Source organism: Salvelinus namaycush, unplaced genomic scaffold, assembly GCF_016432855.1.
Source record: "Salvelinus namaycush isolate Seneca unplaced genomic scaffold, SaNama_1.0 Scaffold1641, whole genome shotgun sequence".
NCBI lineage: Eukaryota > Metazoa > Chordata > Actinopteri > Salmoniformes > Salmonidae > Salvelinus > Salvelinus namaycush.
This window is the reverse complement of record NW_024058388.1, coordinates 18,721-36,884: the sequence shown is the minus strand read 5'-3', so window position 1 is coordinate 36,884 and position 18,164 is coordinate 18,721. Positions and strand designations below refer to the sequence as shown.

The following is an 18,164-nucleotide window of genomic DNA, read 5'->3' as shown; positions in this document are numbered from 1 at the left end:
ACTGACTGGTTTTCTGATCCACATACCTTTTTTTTTTAAAGGTATCTGTGAAACAACAGATGCATATCTGTATTCCCAGTCATGTGAAATCCATAGAATATTTCAATTGACTGATTTCCTTATATGAACTGTAACTCAGTAAAATTGTTAAAATTGTTGCATGTTGCAATTTTATATTTTTTGTTCCATGTTCATTTGACCATCATGCTTATCGGTCTGTAGGTTAATTTGCATAATTTAGTGGAATTAAATTGGCCCGCGTGTATTTTTTGTTAGTCATCAAGTGTCTTATTCATGACAACTATCATACATGGACAGCATACAACGCTTATTTTGAGCTGGATTGTATCCTGCTACTCTTCAGCTGGTTGCTGCTGGAGTAAGACGTGCTTTTATAAACACTTTCATTGCACAACAATTGTAAATGCAAATCACATTTCAACATTTTTGTTGCGCGACAAAAAATAGCTAATATTTTTTATTTCTAAACTGGTCATTGAAGTCAGTCATTAAACCTCACCATTCAAGTGCAGGCAACAGGCTATCAGCGCATCACATACCACTTTACAATGTAAGCTGGAGGCAGTATGCATTTTGAAAACATACTTAATTGTTTGTTTATTTGTTATTATGAGCTATGTCTTAACTTGCTTTAAAAGTTGGCTATAGGCTAAATCCAACCGTTTTATGAAGATTCCTTAGGCAGCGGTTGACTTTCAAGTTTGGGGAAGCTTACAATTTATATATTTTCTACCATTTCTTTGATTTTCATATGTGCATTTTCATGAAACAGTTTCATTTCAATAACGATCTTTTCGTTTCTCAAAACATCGTCACGTGGTTAATGATAAAAAATGTAAACGTTTAAAGCCTCTGCCATATGAACACGTTGAAACACTGTGATCGATTGGCGGCTAAAGAAATGAGTGAATGGAAGTTAGCCTATAGGCCAATGCAGCTGTGGTCCTATAACTTCCAATGCTCTTTTACACTGAGGATTGGCGATTATCTATCCGTTACATACGTCGCCAGTAGTAAATGTATCGTTAATCTCCATCATTTGGTTACATTAATTTCTGTTAATCCATGTATTAATTACAGTCGTTGTTTGCAGAGTTCACAACCTGCTACACTTGTGAGAAACCAGTTTGGGTTTATTTCATAACCATCATTTACGAGATTTGTAAATGTTTTCATTGTCTTTTGTTTGGAGTGCTCGGTGTGAACAATGAGCACGTGTCTGGTTTCACTGTCCTGATAATGTTGAGCACGCATAGAAGTATCTGTCTTGCTGCGCAGAAATGTAGGAAAGTGTTTGCGAATTATAATACTGTATGTTAAAACTATAATTCCTCACATTAAACTATTTGAAAAATCTTTCAAACAATCCCTAACGGAGAATTCGTAATAAAATGGAATACAATGAAGGAATGAATGCGCAAGAATTGTTGGGAGACAGCTGAGCTATTCTGGAGAGAGACTGTCCTATATCTCCACCCCTCCCCTTCTTCTTGTCTCAACATTTTAAATGATACTCAAGCCACATTATCTTCACATATATTAGATATATTAGGCTATATAAAATAAAATTGATTGATTAGATGCTTTTCAGTGACAGCCGCGACTCGATAATCAGCTGGGCCTGTTGCCGCGCGCGCGCTTCCCAAATAGGCCCACAAGCTTGTGATTTGAAATAATCGACAGCTGTATATTTTTGTGTTATTGTTTTATTTTTGTGTACTTTTTACTTTTTTCCTCCCCAATTGGTTGTTACAGTCTCGTCCCATCACTGCAATTATGGCCCGCCTCATGGGTCTCCCGGTCACAGTCGGCTGCGACACAACCTAGAATCGAACCCGGGTCTGTGGTAAGCTAATGATATAGCCTATAGGGAGCTCGAATCCTCTGTGGCTAAGTCATATTTTCTGGGGAAGTATTTTTGAATGATTTTATTTATTTTTGTATAAACAGGAGTAATTATATATTATTACATTTATAATATAATAATTACTTCCCTAATTCCACCCAGTGCTATGCATTTTTTCACTTCTGTTCTGTTGATTTTCATATCAACTTTCTTTGGTTGAAGCCAATCCTGGTTATATCATTAACCCATCGTAGGTGTTGAATCTCTGGCACATATGGAACTGCTGTCAGGTGTGTTATTTAGAATGGTGTTTTCCAATGTTTTGAAAATGACATTTCATTGGCTGCTTCGTTACATGAGTTACATGTTCTGTTAAGATGTATTACCATATATGTAAATGTGATTTGTTACTTGGAGCGCCGTGGATTAATTAAGCACCCAATGCATATGGGTCTGGTAAATTATAATCTTCCAGGTCACGTTGTCCGGTACCACGGAAACCCTTACACACACACACTCCAACACACACACACACACACACACACACACACACACACACACACACACACACACACACACACACACACACACACACACACACACACACACACACACACACACACACACACACCCAGGAGCGATGTGTCAGGTGGAAAACGTCTGAGGATAATTTGTAAACACCAGACCTGTCACTAGAGGGTCAGGTCCTGTCCACCCCCGCTGAGGGACATGGTACCTCCCGGAGAGGCTGGATGGGGCAGACGACTGAAACCAGAGGGGGGGGGACAACCTATCAACACTTTAAAGGACTTTGTGAAATAAAGGCTTGGTCAGGGTGCCAAGCTCACAGATTCACATTACTATCACTACTGTAACACACACCTTCTGGCTTGCTGGCTTACACACACACACACACACACACACACACACACACACACACACACACACACACACACACACACACACACACACACACACACACACACACACACACACACTCCATTCTCACGCTCACTCTCTCTAACTCTCCCTCTAGCTTACTGACCGTGTGTGTTTTCTGTTCCTACCCATGGTTCTCTCTTTATATCGCTCTCTCAATTCAATTTCAAGGGGCTTTATTGGCATGGGAAACATATGTTAACTTTGCCAAAGCAAGTGAAGTAGATAATAAGTATAAGTGAAATAAACAATAAAAATGAACAGTAAACATCACACTCACAGAAGTTACACTCACAGAAGAACTCAGCAAGAAAAGAACCTGTCTTTGAAAGATTATTCATAAAAATCCAAATAACTTCACAGATCTTCACTGTAAAGGGTTTAAACACTGTTTCCCATGCTTGTTCAATGAACCATAAACAATTAATGAACATGCACCTGTGGAACGGTCGTTAAGACACTAACAGCTTACAGACGGAAGGCAATTAAGGTCACAGTTATGAAAACTTAGGACACTAAAGAGTCCTTTCTACCGAAAAACACCAAAAGAAGGATGCCCAGGGTCCCTGCTCATCTGCGTGAACGTGCATTAGGCATGCTGCAAGGGGGCATGAGGACTGCAGATGTGGTCAGGGCAATAAATTGCAATGTCCGTACTGTGAGACGCCTAAGACAGCGCTACAGGGAGATAGGATGGACAGCTGATTGTCCTCGCAGTGGCACACCACGTGTAACAACACCTGCACAGGATCGGTACATCCAAACATCACACCTGCTGGTCAGGTACAGGATGGCAACAACAACTGCCCGAGTTACACCAGGAACGCACAATCCCTCCATCAGTGCTCAGACTGTCCTCAACAGGCTGAGAGAGGCTGGACTGAGGGCTTGTAGGCCTGTTGTACGGCAGGTCCTCACCAGACATCACCGGCAACAACGTCGCCTATGGGCACAAACCCACGGCTGCTGGACAAGACAGGACTGGCAAAAAGTGCTCTTCACTGACGAGTCGCGGTTTTGTCTCACCAGGGGTGATGGTCGGATTCGTGTTTATCGTTGAAGGAATGAGCGTTACACTGAGGCCTGTACTCTGGAGCAGGATCGATTTGGACGTGGAGGGTACGTCATGGTCTGTGGCGGTGTGTCACAGCATCATCGAACTAAGCATGTTGTCATTGCAGGCAATCTCAACGCTGTGGGTTACAGGGAAGATATCCTCCTCCCTCATGTGGTACCCTTCCTGCAGGCTCATCCTGACATGACCCTCCAGCATGACAATGCCACCAGCCATACTGCTCGTTTTGTGCGTAATTTCCTGCAAGACAGGAATGTCAGTGTTCTGCCATGGCCAGCGAAGAGCCCGGATCTCAATCCCATTGAGCACGTCTGGGACCTGTTGGATCGGAGGGTGAGGGCTAGGGCCATTCCCCCCAGAAATGTCCTGGAACTTGCAGGTGTCTTGGTGGAAGAGTGGGGTAACATCTCACAGCAAGAACTGGCAGATCTGGTGCAGTCCATGAGGAGATGTACTGCAGTCCTTAATGCAGCTGGTGGCCACACCAGATACTGACTGTTACTTTTGATTTTGACCCTCCCTTTGTTCAGGGACACATTCCATTTCTGTTAGTCACATGTCTATGGAACTTGTTCAGTTTATGTCTCAGTTGTTGAATCTTATGTTCATACAAATATTTACACATGTTAAGTTTGCTGAAAATAAACGCAGTTTACAGTGAGAGGACGTTTCTTTTTTTGCTGAGTTTATATATTTCTGTATAGAAAGGAGTAATTTATATAATTTAGGCAAATGTATTTTCTAATCTCTCTCGCTCTCTTTCTGTCTCTTTCTCTTTTTTTCTCTCCCTCTCTCTCTCTCTGTCTCCCTTCCTTCCTTCCTTCCTTCCTTCCTTCCTTCCTTCCTTCCTTCCTTCCTTCCTTCCTTCCTTCCTTCCTTCCTTCCTTCCTTCCTTCCCTCTCTCTCCCTCTTATTCTCTCTCCCTCTTTCTCTCTCTCTCCTTAGAGAGCAGTGACTACAGCGAGGTGATATCCGACTCCTTCCCCTCCGCCCCGGCAGAACCTCTCCCAGAGTTCCAGCTGGAACCCGAGGATGGGTTCGTCGTAAAGAACCGTCCGGTGCAGCTCCGCTGTAGGGCCGCCCCCGCTACGCAGATATACTTCAAATGTAACGGAGAGTGGGTCAACCAGAACGATCATGTGACCAAAGAGAGCCTCGACCAGATCACAGGTACAGGAATAGTACTGGAGTACACAATGCAATCACACAATCCCATAGTCACGAACATTCACGAGCGCAAGAATTCACACACACACACACACACACACACACACACACACACACACACACACAGAATCCCATAGTCACGAACATTCACGAGCGCAAGAATTCACACACACACACACACACACACACACACACACACACACACACACACACACACACACACACACACACACACACACACACACACACACACACACACACACAGAATCCCATAGTCACGAACATTCACGAGCGCAAGAATTCACTCACACACACACACACACACACACACACACACACACACACACACACACACACACACACACACACACACACACACACACACACACACACACACAATCCCATAGTCATTCTCAAACACAAACACTACACTCACTCTTAACTTTCCACAACCGTTCACTAATAGACGTTACAATAAAGAAACCCTGTACACTAGTGGTACGCTGGTCAGCTGTTTGTTCACCTGCCCGCAATCGCTAATAACCCATCCACAACCTCCCGACTATATGTGATAGTGAAAAGCTGAGAAAACCAGATCCCAACCTGCTAATATAGAAAATGAGCTGTAGGCTACAGTCACAGATGGAGGAGTTATTTTTTGACGGGTGGTAATTTAGCCGGATTTAGAAGTTTCTGGTTATAATTTCTGACATTTTGATTGGCTGTTAGTCAATTAGAATATGCAGCTTCTCTTCGGTCATTATATGCCCTAGAAGACTAAATAAACCAGAATAATGTTTTTTTTTTAAATGATAGAATGAATGTTTCAATCTATTTGACATTAGTAAAGATTTCTCTGTCGTCTCTGCTTCTTTCCCTGAGCGAAGACATTTAGGAACCGGGGGAGAAAATGCAATAACAAAAAAATAAACGGGGAACGATTTTCTGTGAAAATAACATCAGTTGTAGCGGTTGTAAGGAAACAGAAAGCTGTGAAAACGACATGCTTCTGATAAGATTTCAGTTCAGCTTGAATGCAATATTTTATGTGGTAGAAATACTATCAGCTTTTATGACGCTGATAAAGATAGCACGTTTACAGACGGTCCCTAACTGTGGTAGAAATACTATCAGCTTTTATGACGCTGATAAAGATAGCACGTTTACAGACGGTCCCTAACTGTGGTAGAAATACTATCAGCTTTTATGATGCTGATAAAGATAGCATGTTTACAGACAGTATTTCTACTACAGTTAGGGACCGTCTGTAAACGTGCTATCTTTATCAGTGTCATAAAAGCTGATAGTATTTCTACCACATGTAGGGACCGTCTGTAAACGTGCTATCTTTATCAGCATCATAAAAGCTGATAGTATTTCTACTACAGTTAGGGCCCATCAGCTTTTATGATGCTGATAAAGATATCACGTTTACAGACGGTCCCTAACTGTGGTAGAAATACCATCAGCTTTTATGACGCTGATAAAGATAGCACGTTTACAGACGGTCCCTAACTGTGGTAGAAATACTATCAGCTTTTATGACGCTGATAAAGATAGCACGTTTACAGACGGTCCCTAACTGTGCATTCTCTTAAGATGAAATAAATAAATCGTACTTATCCACTCCTGTTCCTGAGTCAAAATGTTGCCTACATTTGGTGGATCATTTTACTGCAAGAAAAGTTTAAATCTGCAGGAGTTAATATTAAGGCGAGAGGTTAAAGACCCGACAGTCAGTGTCCAGATGTCCAGTCAACCCATCTAAACAGTAGGCAACAGTTCCCTTAACGTGCCATAGGCCTATTTGAAGTCCCTCTCTTGTGACTGTCGAATGTTTATAGCGCCTCACAGTCATCACACATCACAGAACGGCACTGCTATCATCCTCTTCTACCGCGTCACCTAATAATTCAACTCTGACGTTGTCCTTTTTTTGCCTCCAATGGATCGACGTTAACTTTTTCTGCCTGTTCCAAAAAAACATTTGGCGATTGGCGTGTAAGCTATTTAGCGCTCATGCAGCTAGGTCCTGAAGCTTAGTGTTACGCACTAATGCCAGAGAGCCTAAAATAAGGACAGAAAATCCTCAATGTAGCCTATAGATATAAAATGCACAATAATTATATATTTAATGATTTTTAAGTTATAGTTTAGTCTTTATTTAACCCGCTACCCACCCACCCTTCATTCACACAATAATGAATTACCCCAAACCAGCCCACCCTTCATTCACACAATAATGAATTACCCCAAACCAGCCCACCCTTCATTCACACAATAATGAATTACCCCAAACCAGCCCACCCCACAGATATCACCATGGGGACTACTAAACCAGCCCACCCCACAGATATCACCATGGGGACTACTAAACCAGCCCACCCCACAGATATCACCATGGGGACTACTAAACTAGCCCACCCCACAGATATCACCATGGGGACTACTAAACCAGCCCACCCCACAGATATCACCATGGGGACTACTAAACCAGCCCACCCCACAGATATCACCATGGGGACTACTAAACCAGCCCACCAAACAGATATCACCATGGGGACTACTAAACCAGCCCACCCCACAGATATCACCATGGGGACTACTAAACCAGCCCACCCCACAGATATCACCATGGGGACTACTAAACCAGCCCACCCCACAGATATCACCATGGGGACTACTAAACCAGCCCACCCCACAGATATCACCATGGGGACGACTAAACCAGCCCACCCCACAGATATCACCATGGGGACTACTAAACCAGCCCACCACACAGATATCACCATGGGGACTACTAAACCAGCCCACCACACAGATATCACCATGGGGACTACTAAACCAGCCCACCCCACAGATATCACCATGGGGACTACTAAACCAGCCCACCCCACAGATATCACCATGGGGACTACTAAACCAGCCCACCCCACAGATATCACCATGGGGACGACTAAACCAGCCCACCCTGAGGATATCACCATGGGGACTACTAAACCAGCCCACCCCACGGATATCACCATGGGGACGACTAAACCAGCCCACCACACAGATATCACCATGGGGACTACTAAACCAGCCCACCACACAGATATCACCATGGGGACTACTAAACCAGCCCACCACACAGATATCACCATGGGGACTACTAAACCAGCCCACCCCACAGATATCACCATGGGGACTACTAAACCAGCCCACCCCACAGATATCACCATGGGGACTACTAAACCAGCCCACCCCACAGATATCACCATGGGGACTACTAAACCAGTCCACCACACAGATATCACCATGGGGACGACTAAACCAGCCCACCCCACAGATATCACCATGGGGACTACTAAACCAGCCCACCCTGCAGATATCACCATGGGGACTACTAAACCAGCCCACCCTGAGGATATCACCATGGGGACTACTAAACCAGCCCACCCCACAGATATCACCATGGGGATGACTAAACCAGCCCACCCCACAGATATCACCATGGGGACTACTAAACCAGCCCACCCCACAGATATCACCATGGGGACTACTAAACCAGCCCACCCTAGGATATCACCATGGGGACTACTAAACCAGCCCACCCCACAGATATCACCATGGGGACTACTAAACCAGCCCACCCCACAGATATCACCATGGGGACGACTAAACCAGCCCACCCCACAGATATCACCATGGGGACTACTAAACCAGCCCACCCCACAGATATCACCATGAGGACTACTAAACCAGCCCACCCTAGGATATCACCATGGGGACTACTAAACCAGCCCACCCCACAGATATCACCATGGGGACTACTAAACCAGCCCACCCCACAGATATCACCATGGGGACGACTAAACCAGCCCACCCCACAGATATCACCATGGGGACTACTAAACCAGCCCACCCCACAGATATCACCATGGGGACTACTAAACCAGCCCACCCCACAGATATCACCATGGGGACGACTAAACCAGCCCACCCCACAGATATCACCATGGGGACTACTAAACCAGCCCACCCCACAGATATCACCATGGGGACTACTAAACCAGCCCACCCCACAGATATCACCATGGGGACTACTAAACCAGCCCACCCCACAGATATCACCATGGGGACGACTAAACCAGCCCACCCCACAGATATCACCATGGGGACTACTAAACCAGCCCACCCTGAGGATATCACCATGGGGACTACTAAACCAGCCCACCCCACAGATATCACCATGGGGACTAGTAAACCAGCCCACCCCACAGATATCACCATGGGGACGACTAAACCAGCCCAACCCACAGATATCACCATGGGGACGACTAAACCAGCCCACCCCACAGATATCACCATGGGGACTACTAAACCAGCCCACCCTGAGGATATCACCATGGGGACTACTAAACCAGCCCACCCCACAGATATCACCATGGGGACTACTAACCCAGCCCACCCCACAGATATCACCATGGGGACTACTAAACCAGCCCACCCCACAGATATCACCATGGGGACTACTAAACCAGCCCACCCCACAGATATCACCATGGGGACTACTAAACCAGCCCACAGATATCACCATGGGGACTACTAAACCAGCCCACAGATATCACCATGGGGACTACTAAACCAGCCCACCCTGAGGATATCACCATGGGGACTACTAAACCAGCCCACCCCACAGATATCACCATGGGGACTACTAAACCAGCCCACCACACAGATATCACCATGGGGACGACTAAACCAGCCCACCCCACAGATATCACCATGGGGACTACTAAACCAGCCCACCCTGAGGATATCACCATGGGGACTACTAAACCAGCCCACCCTGAGGATATCACCATGGGGACTACTAAACCAGCCCACCCCACAGATATCACCATGGGGACTACTAAACCAGCCCACCCCACAGATATCACCATGGGGACGACTAAACCAGCCCACCCTGAGGATATCACCATGGGGACGACTAAACCAGCCCACCCCACAGATATCACCATGGGGACTACTAAACCAGCCCACCCTGAGGATATCACCATGGGGACTACTAAACCAGCCCACCCCACAGATATCACCATGGGGACTACTAAACCAGCCCACCCCACAGATATCACCATGGGGACTACTAAACCACCCCACAGATATCACCATGGGGACGACTAAACCACCCCACAGATATCACCATGGGGACGACTAAACCACCCCACAGATATCACCATGGGGACGACTAAACCAGCCCACCCCACAGATATCACCATGGGGACGACTAAACCAGCCCACCCCACAGATATCACCATGGGGACGACTAAACCAGCCCACCCCACAGATATCACCATGGGGACTACTAAACCAGCCCACCACACAGATATCACCATGGGGACTACTAAACCAGCCCACCACACAGATATCACCATGGGGACTACTAAACCAGCCCACCCCACAGATATCACCATGGGGACGACTAAACCAGCCCACCCCACAGATATCACCATGGGGACTACTAAACCAGCCCACCCCACAGATATCACCATGGGGACTACTAAACCAGCCCACCCCACAGATATCACCATGGGGACTGCAGGTTATGAGTCAACCCGCGCATCGCTACTGTACACTGCATTCATTAACATATAATGATCTCAGTCTATCCCTTCTCTCCTCTCTCTCCTCACTCTCTCCCCCGCTCTCCCCACTCTCTCCCCTCTCTCTCCCCTCTCTCTCCCCTCTATCTCCCCTCTCTCCCCCGCTTCCTCCACTCTCTCCCCTCTCTCTCCACTCTCTCCCCTCTCTCCCCCCTCTTTCCCCCTCTCTCCCCCTCTCTCTCCCCTCTCCCCCGCTCTCTCCCCCGCTCTCACCACTCTCTCCCCTCTCTCTCCCCCTCTCTCTCCCCTCTTTCCCCTTTCTCTCGCTCCCCTCTCTCTCTCCCCCCTCTCCCCCCTCTCCCTAATCTCTCCCTACTCTCTCCCCCCTCTCTCCTCTCTCCCCCCTCTTCCCCCCCCCTCTCTCCCCCCTCTTTCCTCTCTCCCTCCCCCCTCTCCCCCCTCTCCCCCTCTCTCTCCCCTCTCCCCCCCTCTCCCCCTCTCTCTCTCCCCCCTCTCCCCCTCTCTCCCCCTCTCCCTAATCTCTCCCTACTCTCTCCCCCCTCTCTCCTCTCTCCCCCCTCTTTCCTCCCTCTCTCCCCCCTCTTTCCTCTCCCCTCCTCTCTCCCCCATCTCGCCTCTCCCCCCTCTTTCTTCCCCCCCTCTCTCCCCCATCTCTCCACTCTCTCCCCTCTCTCCTCCCTCTCGCTCCCCCCTCTCTCTCCCCTCTCTCTCCCCCATCTCCTCCCTCTCTCTCCCCATCTCTCCACTCTCTCTCCCCCATCTCTCCACTCCCTCTCCCCCATCTCTCCACTCCCCTCCCCCCTCTCTCCCCCCTCTCTCCCCTCTCTCTCCCCTCTCTCTCCCCTCTCCCCCCTCTCTCCCAGGCCTGGTGGTGAGGGAGGTGGATATCTCTGTATCGAGGACCCAGGTGGAGGAACTGTTTGGTCTGGAGGACTACTGGTGTCAGTGTGTTGCCTGGAGCTCTGCAGGCACCACCAAGAGTAGCCGGGCGTACGTCCACATCGCATGTAGGTACAGTGTGTTGCCTGGAGCTCTGCAGGCACCACCAAGAGTAGCCGGGCGTACGTCCACATCGCATGTAGGTACAGTGTGTTGCCTGGAGCTCTGCAGGCACCACCAAGAGTAGCCGGGCGTACGTCCACATCGCATGTAGGTACAGTGTGTTGCCTGGAGCTCTGCAGGCACCACCAAGAGTAGCCGGGAGTACGTCCACATCACATGTAGGTACAGTGTGTTGCCTGGAGCTCTGCAGGCACCACCAAGAGTAGCCGGGCGTACGTCCACATCGCATGTAGGTACAGTGTGTGGCCTGGAGCTCTGCATGCACCACCAAGAGTAGCCGGGCGTACGTCCACATCGCATGTAGGTACAGTGAGAGAGGGAGTCTGTGGGATCTGTAGGTACAGTGAGAGAGGGAGTCTGGGGGATCTGTAGGTACAGTGAGAGAGGGAGTCTGGGGGATCTGTAGGTACAGTGAGAGAGGGAGTCTGGGGGATCTGTAGGTACAGTGAGAGAGGGAGTCTGGGGGATCTGTAGGTACAGTGAGAGAGGGAGTCTGGGGGATCTGTAGGTACAGTGAGAGAGGGAGTCTGGGGGATCTGTAGGTACAGTGAGAGAGGGAGTCTGGGGATCTGTAGGTACAGTGAGAGAGGGAGTCTGGGGGATCTGTAGGTACAGTGAGAGAGGGAGTCTGGGGGATCTGTAGGTACAGTGAGAGAGGGAGTCTGGGGGATCTGTAGGTACAGTGAGAGAGGGAGTCTGGGGGATCTGTAGGTACAGTGAGAGAGGGAGTCTGGGGGATCTGTAGGTACAGTGAGAGAGGGAGTCTGGGGGATCTGTAGGTACAGTGAGAGAGGGAGTCTGGGGGATCTGTAGGTACAGTGAGAGAGGGAGTCTGGGGGATCTGTAGGTACAGTGAGAGAGGGAGTCTGGGGGATCTGTAGGTACAGTGAGAGAGGGAGTCTGGGGGATCTGTAGGTACAGTGAGAGAGGGAGTCTGGGGGATCTGTAGGTACAGTGAGAGAGGGAGTCTGGGGGATCTGTAGGTACAGTGAGAGAGGGAGTCTGGGGGATCTGTAGGTACAGTGAGAGAGGGAGTCTGGGGGATCTGTAGGTACAGTGAGAGAGGGAGTCTGGGGGATCTGTAGGTACAGTGAGAGAGGGAGTCTGGGGGATCTGTGTGTGGGGGGGGGGGTTCTGTGTGTGTGGGGGGGGGGGTTCTGTGTGTGTGAGGGGGGGGGGGTTCTGTGTGTGTGGGGAGGGGATCTGTGTGTTGGGGGGATCATTGTGTGTGTGGGGGGGTGTGGTGTCTGTGGTGTCTGTGTGTTTGTGGTGTCTGTGTCTATGTGGTGTCTGTGGTGTCTGTGGTGTTTGTGGTGTCTGTGTCTATGTGGTGTCTGTGTGTTTGTGGTGTATGTGTGTTTGTGGTGTCTGTGGTGTTTGTGGTGTCTGTGTCTATGTGGTGTCTGTGGTGTCTGTGGTGTTTGTGGTGTTTGTGGTGTCTGGTGTCTGTGGTGTCTGTGATGTCTGTGGTGTTTGTGGTGTCTGTGTGTCTGTGTTTGTGGTGTTTGTGGTGTTTCAGGTGTCTGTGTATTTGTGGTGTCTGTGGTGTCTGTGTGTTTGTGGTGTCTGTGGTGTTTGTGGTGTCTGTGGTGTCTGTGTGTTTGTGGTGTCTGTGGTGGTTGTGGTGTATGTGGTGTCTGTGGTGTCTGTGTGTCTGTGGTGTTTGTGGTGTTTGTGGTGTCTGTGGTGTCTGTGACAACGTTCATTCACATCCATCCAGATACGTTTGACACATGTCCTTCACATGACTCCTACTGGATATGTGGTGTGATTGACACATGTCCTTCACATGACTCCTACTGGATATGTGCTGTGATTGACACATGTCCTTCACATGACTCCTACTGGATATGTGGTGTGATTGACACATGTCCTTCACATGACTCCTACTGGATATGTGGTGTGATTGACACATGTCCTTCACATGACTCCTACTGGACATGTGGTGTGATTGACACATGTCCTTCACATGACTCCTACTGGATATGTGGTGTGATTGACACACTGTGCTTGTTGATGAGATACATGCCTGGAAGACACACACACACACACACACACACACACACACACACACACACACACACACACACACACACACACACACACACACACACACTAGCATGTTGGTTAGCTACACAGTTAAAAGCCTAGTGAGGGATTCATTGGTTTCTCTGACAGCTGTCAGAGAGGAGAGGAGAAGATCTGTCACTCACACTGTCCCACAGACACACACACACACACACACACACACACACACACACACACACACACACACACACACACACACACACACACACACACACACACACACACACACACACACAGAGAGAGAGAGAGAAACTGACTCTGAGTAACACACACAGCATCTTCTGAGACACACACACACATTTTGTTTTTCTATCCTCGTGAGGACCTAAAATGGATTTCCATTAAAAATCCTATTTTCTCTAACCCTAAACCCAAACCTAACCACTAACCCCTTATCCTAATTCCAACCTTAATTGTAGTCCCCCCACCCCCCCACCCCCTCCCCCACACACACACACACACACACACACACACACACACACACACACACACACACACACACACACACACACACACACACACACACACACACACACACACACACACACACACACACACACACAGAGAGAGAGAGAGAAACTGACTCTGAGTAACACACACAGCATCTTCTGAGACACACACACACATTTTGTTTTTCTATCCTCGTGAGGACCTAAAATGGATTTCCATTAAAAATCCTATTTTCTCTAACCCTAAACCCAAACCTAACCACTAACCCCTTATCCTAATTCCAACCTTAATTGTAGTCCCCCCACCCCCCCACCCCCTCCCCCACACACACACACAGACACTCAGTTTATCCCATGTGTAACTCTGTGTTGTTGTTTGTGTCGCACTGCTTTGCTTTATCTTGGCCAGGTCGCAGTTGTAAATGAGAACTTGTTCTCAACTGGCCTACCTGGTTAAATAAAGGTGAAATATAATTAATAAATAATATAAAACTCTCTGTCACCACCCTCTGTCTCCCTGTCTGCAGATCTGCGTAAGTCCTTTGAACAGGAGCCTCTGGGTCGAGAGGTGAGATTGGAGCAGGAGGTGTTGCTGCAGTGTCGACCCCCTGAGGGTATTCCCCCTGCTGAGGTACACTACCTGTGTGTGTGTGTGTGTGTGTGTGTGTGTGTGTGTGTGTGTGTGTGTGTGTGTGTGTGTGTGTGTGTGTGTGTGTGTGTGTGTGTGTGTGTGTGTGTGTGTGTCCTCATCACATCCTCTTCATCCCGTCATCTTCATCACCCGTCATCTTCATCACTCCTCTTCATCGATCGCCATCTTCATGACTCCTCCTCTTCATCATTCCTCTTCATCACTCATTTTCATCACTCCTCCTCTTCATCATCACTCTTCATCACCACTCTTCATCATCACTCTTCTTTCATCCCTCTTCCTCATCACTTCTCCTCCACTTCATCACTCCTCATCACTCCTCATCACTCCTCATCACTCATCCTCCTCTTCATCACTCCTTATCGCTCCTCATCATCTTCATCCCTCTTCATCACTCCTCATCACTCATCTTCATAATCCTCTTCATAATCATCTTCATCACTCCTCCTGACAGACTTTCCTGACAGACCGTGTGTGTGTGAGCATGCGTGTGCATGTGTGGCTGAGTGTACATGTTTAGGAGGGATAAACCGAGCCAATAACAGAAACAGAGTGACAGGGAACATATGTATTTGTCTGGTAAATGTCATCCAGTGTTGGCATTGGGACATTGCAGGATTGGATCAGTCCTGGGTGACTTGTGTGTTTGCCTTGATTTGTTGGTGTGTACATGTGTTCATGTGTGTGTGTGTGTGTGTGTTGTTCTTTTTGTTGTGTGTGTGTGTGTGTGTGTGTGTGTGTGTGTGTGTGTGTGTGTGTGTGTGTGTGTGTGTGTGTGTGTGTGTGTGTGTGTGTGTGTGTGTGTGTGTGTGTGTGTGTGTCCTTGTGTCTGTGTGGTGTTCTCTCTGTCTTCTCTAACTGACCCAGCTCAGGACTCTAACTGGTCTCCCTCTCTCTCCCCTCTCCCCTCTCCCCTCCCCAAGGTTGACTGGTTAAAGAATGAGGCAACCATAGACCCAGCTCAGGACTCTAACTGGTCTCCCCCCCCCCCCCCCCCCCTCTCTCCCTCCCCCAGGTTGACTGGTTAAAGAATGAGGAAACCATAGACCCAGCTCAGGACTCTAACTGGTCTCCCCCTCTCCCCTCTCCCCCTCTCCCCTCCCCCCTCTCTCCCCTCCCCCAGGTTGACTGGTTAAAGAATGAGGAAACCATAGACGCAGCTCAGGACTCTAACTGGTCTCCCCCTCTCCCCTCTCCCCTCTCCCCAGGTTGACTGGTTAAAGAATGAGGAAACCATAGACCCAGCTCAGGACTCTAACTGGTCTCCCCCTCTCCCCTCTCCCCTCTCCCCCTCTCCCCTCTCCCCCTCTCCCCTCCCCCCTCTCTCCCCTCCCCCAGGTTGACTGGTTAAAGAATGAGGAAACCATAGACGCAGCTCAGGACTCTAACTGGTCTCCCCCTCTCCCCTCCCCCCTCTCCCCTCTCCCCAGGTTGACTGGTTAAAGAATGAGGAAACCATAGACCCAGCTCAGGACTCTAACTGGTCTCCCCCTCTCCCCTCTCCCCCTCTCCCCTCTCCCCCTCTCCCCTCCCCCCTCTCTCCCCTCCCCCAGGTTGACTGGTTAAAGAATGAGGAAACCATAGACCCAGCTCAGGACTCTAACTGGTCTCCCCCTCTCCCCTCTCCCCCTCTCCCCTCCCCCCTCTCTCCCCTCCCCCAGGTTGACTGGTTAAAGAATGAGGAAACCATAGACGCAGCTCAGGACTCTAACTGGTCTCCCCCTCTCCCCTCCCCCCTCTCCCCTCTCCCCAGGTTGACTGGTTAAAGAATGAGGAAACCATAGACCCAGCTCAGGACTCTATCTGGTCTCCCCCTCTCCCCTCTCCCCCTCTCCCCTCCCCCCTCTCTCCCCTCCCCCAGGTTGACTGGTTAAAGAATGAGGAAACCATAGACGCAGCTCAGGACTCTAACTGGTCTCCCCTTCTCCCCTCTCCCCCTCTCCCCTCCCCCCTCTCTCCCCTCCCCCAGGTTGACTGGTTAAAGAATGAGGAAACCATAGACGCAGCTCAGGACTCTAACTGGTCTCCCCCTCTCCCCTCCCCCCCTCTCCCCTCTCCCCAGGTTGACTGGTTAAAGAATGAGGAAACCATAGACCCAGCTCAGGACTCTAACTGGTCTCCCCCTCTCCCCTCCCCTCTCTCCCTCCCCCAGGTTGACTGGTTAAAGAATGAGGAAACCATAGACCCAGCTCAGGACTCTAACTGGTCTCCCCCTCTCCCCTCCCCTCTCTCCCTCCCCCAGGTTGACTGGTTAAAGAATGAGGAAACCATAGACCCAGCTCAGGACTCTAACTGGTCTCCCCCTCTCCCCTCCCCTCTCCCCTCCCCCAGGTTGACTGGTTAAAGAATGAGGAAACCATAGACCCAGCTCAGGACTCTAACTGGTCTCCCCCTCTCCCCTCCCCTCCCCTCCCCCAGGTTGACTGGTTAAAGAATGAGGAAACCATAGACCCAGCTCAGGACTCTAACTTCCTGATGACCATTGATCATGACCTCATTATTAAACAAGCCCGTCTCTCTGACACGGCCAACTACACTTGTGTGGCACGTAACCATGTAGCCAGGAGACGCAGTAGTACCGCCACGCTTATCGTCTATGGTAAGTAACACACATAAGCATGTACACACACACACACACACACACACACACACACACACACACACACACACACACACACACACACACACACACACACACACACACACAGTCTCACTATAAGACACACACACACACACACACACACACACACACAGTCTCACTATAAGACACACACACACACACACACACACACACACACACACACACACACACACACACACACACACACACACACAGTCTCACTATAAGACACACACACACACACACACACACACACACACACACACACACACACACACACACACACACACACACACACACACACACACAGTGTGTTTTTCTGTCTCTCTCAATCTCTACTCTCTCTTTTAATTCAGTAGACTTTATTTACATGGCAAGTTAAATCACAGACTTTGTCAAAGTACACCTATACAGTAATGGTGGAACCAACAGTGATAAAGTAATCATAACAGTAGTAGTAGTAGTGGACATGGGATTACCATTAACAGCAACTACAACAACAATATTAATGAGAATAATAATACATTAAAGCAGTAGTAGACCAGTCTCAACATGACTGAGAAGACACATGACCTGGTAGTAGACCAGTCTCAACATGACTGAGAAGACACATGACCTGGTAGTAGACCAGTGTCAACA

General features: G+C 48.7%; 1 protein-coding gene across 1 annotated transcript in view; it reads left to right on the top strand.

Moving 5' to 3' along the window:
- Positions 1-2,141: 2,141 nt before the first annotated feature.
- LOC120037224 (netrin receptor UNC5B-a-like) overlaps positions 2,142-18,164 on the top strand; it is a gene marked incomplete at its 3' end in the record, with an annotated part of 33,265 nt that continues 17,242 nt past the window's right edge. The window contains exons 1-5 of the mRNA XM_038983401.1: positions 2,142-2,157; positions 4,827-5,051; positions 11,518-11,661; positions 14,781-14,884; positions 17,324-17,504. Of these exons, the coding sequence (XP_038839329.1) occupies positions 2,142-2,157; positions 4,827-5,051; positions 11,518-11,661; positions 14,781-14,884; positions 17,324-17,504 (670 nt within the window). The remainder of the gene's footprint in view (positions 2,158-4,826; positions 5,052-11,517; positions 11,662-14,780; positions 14,885-17,323; positions 17,505-18,164) is intronic.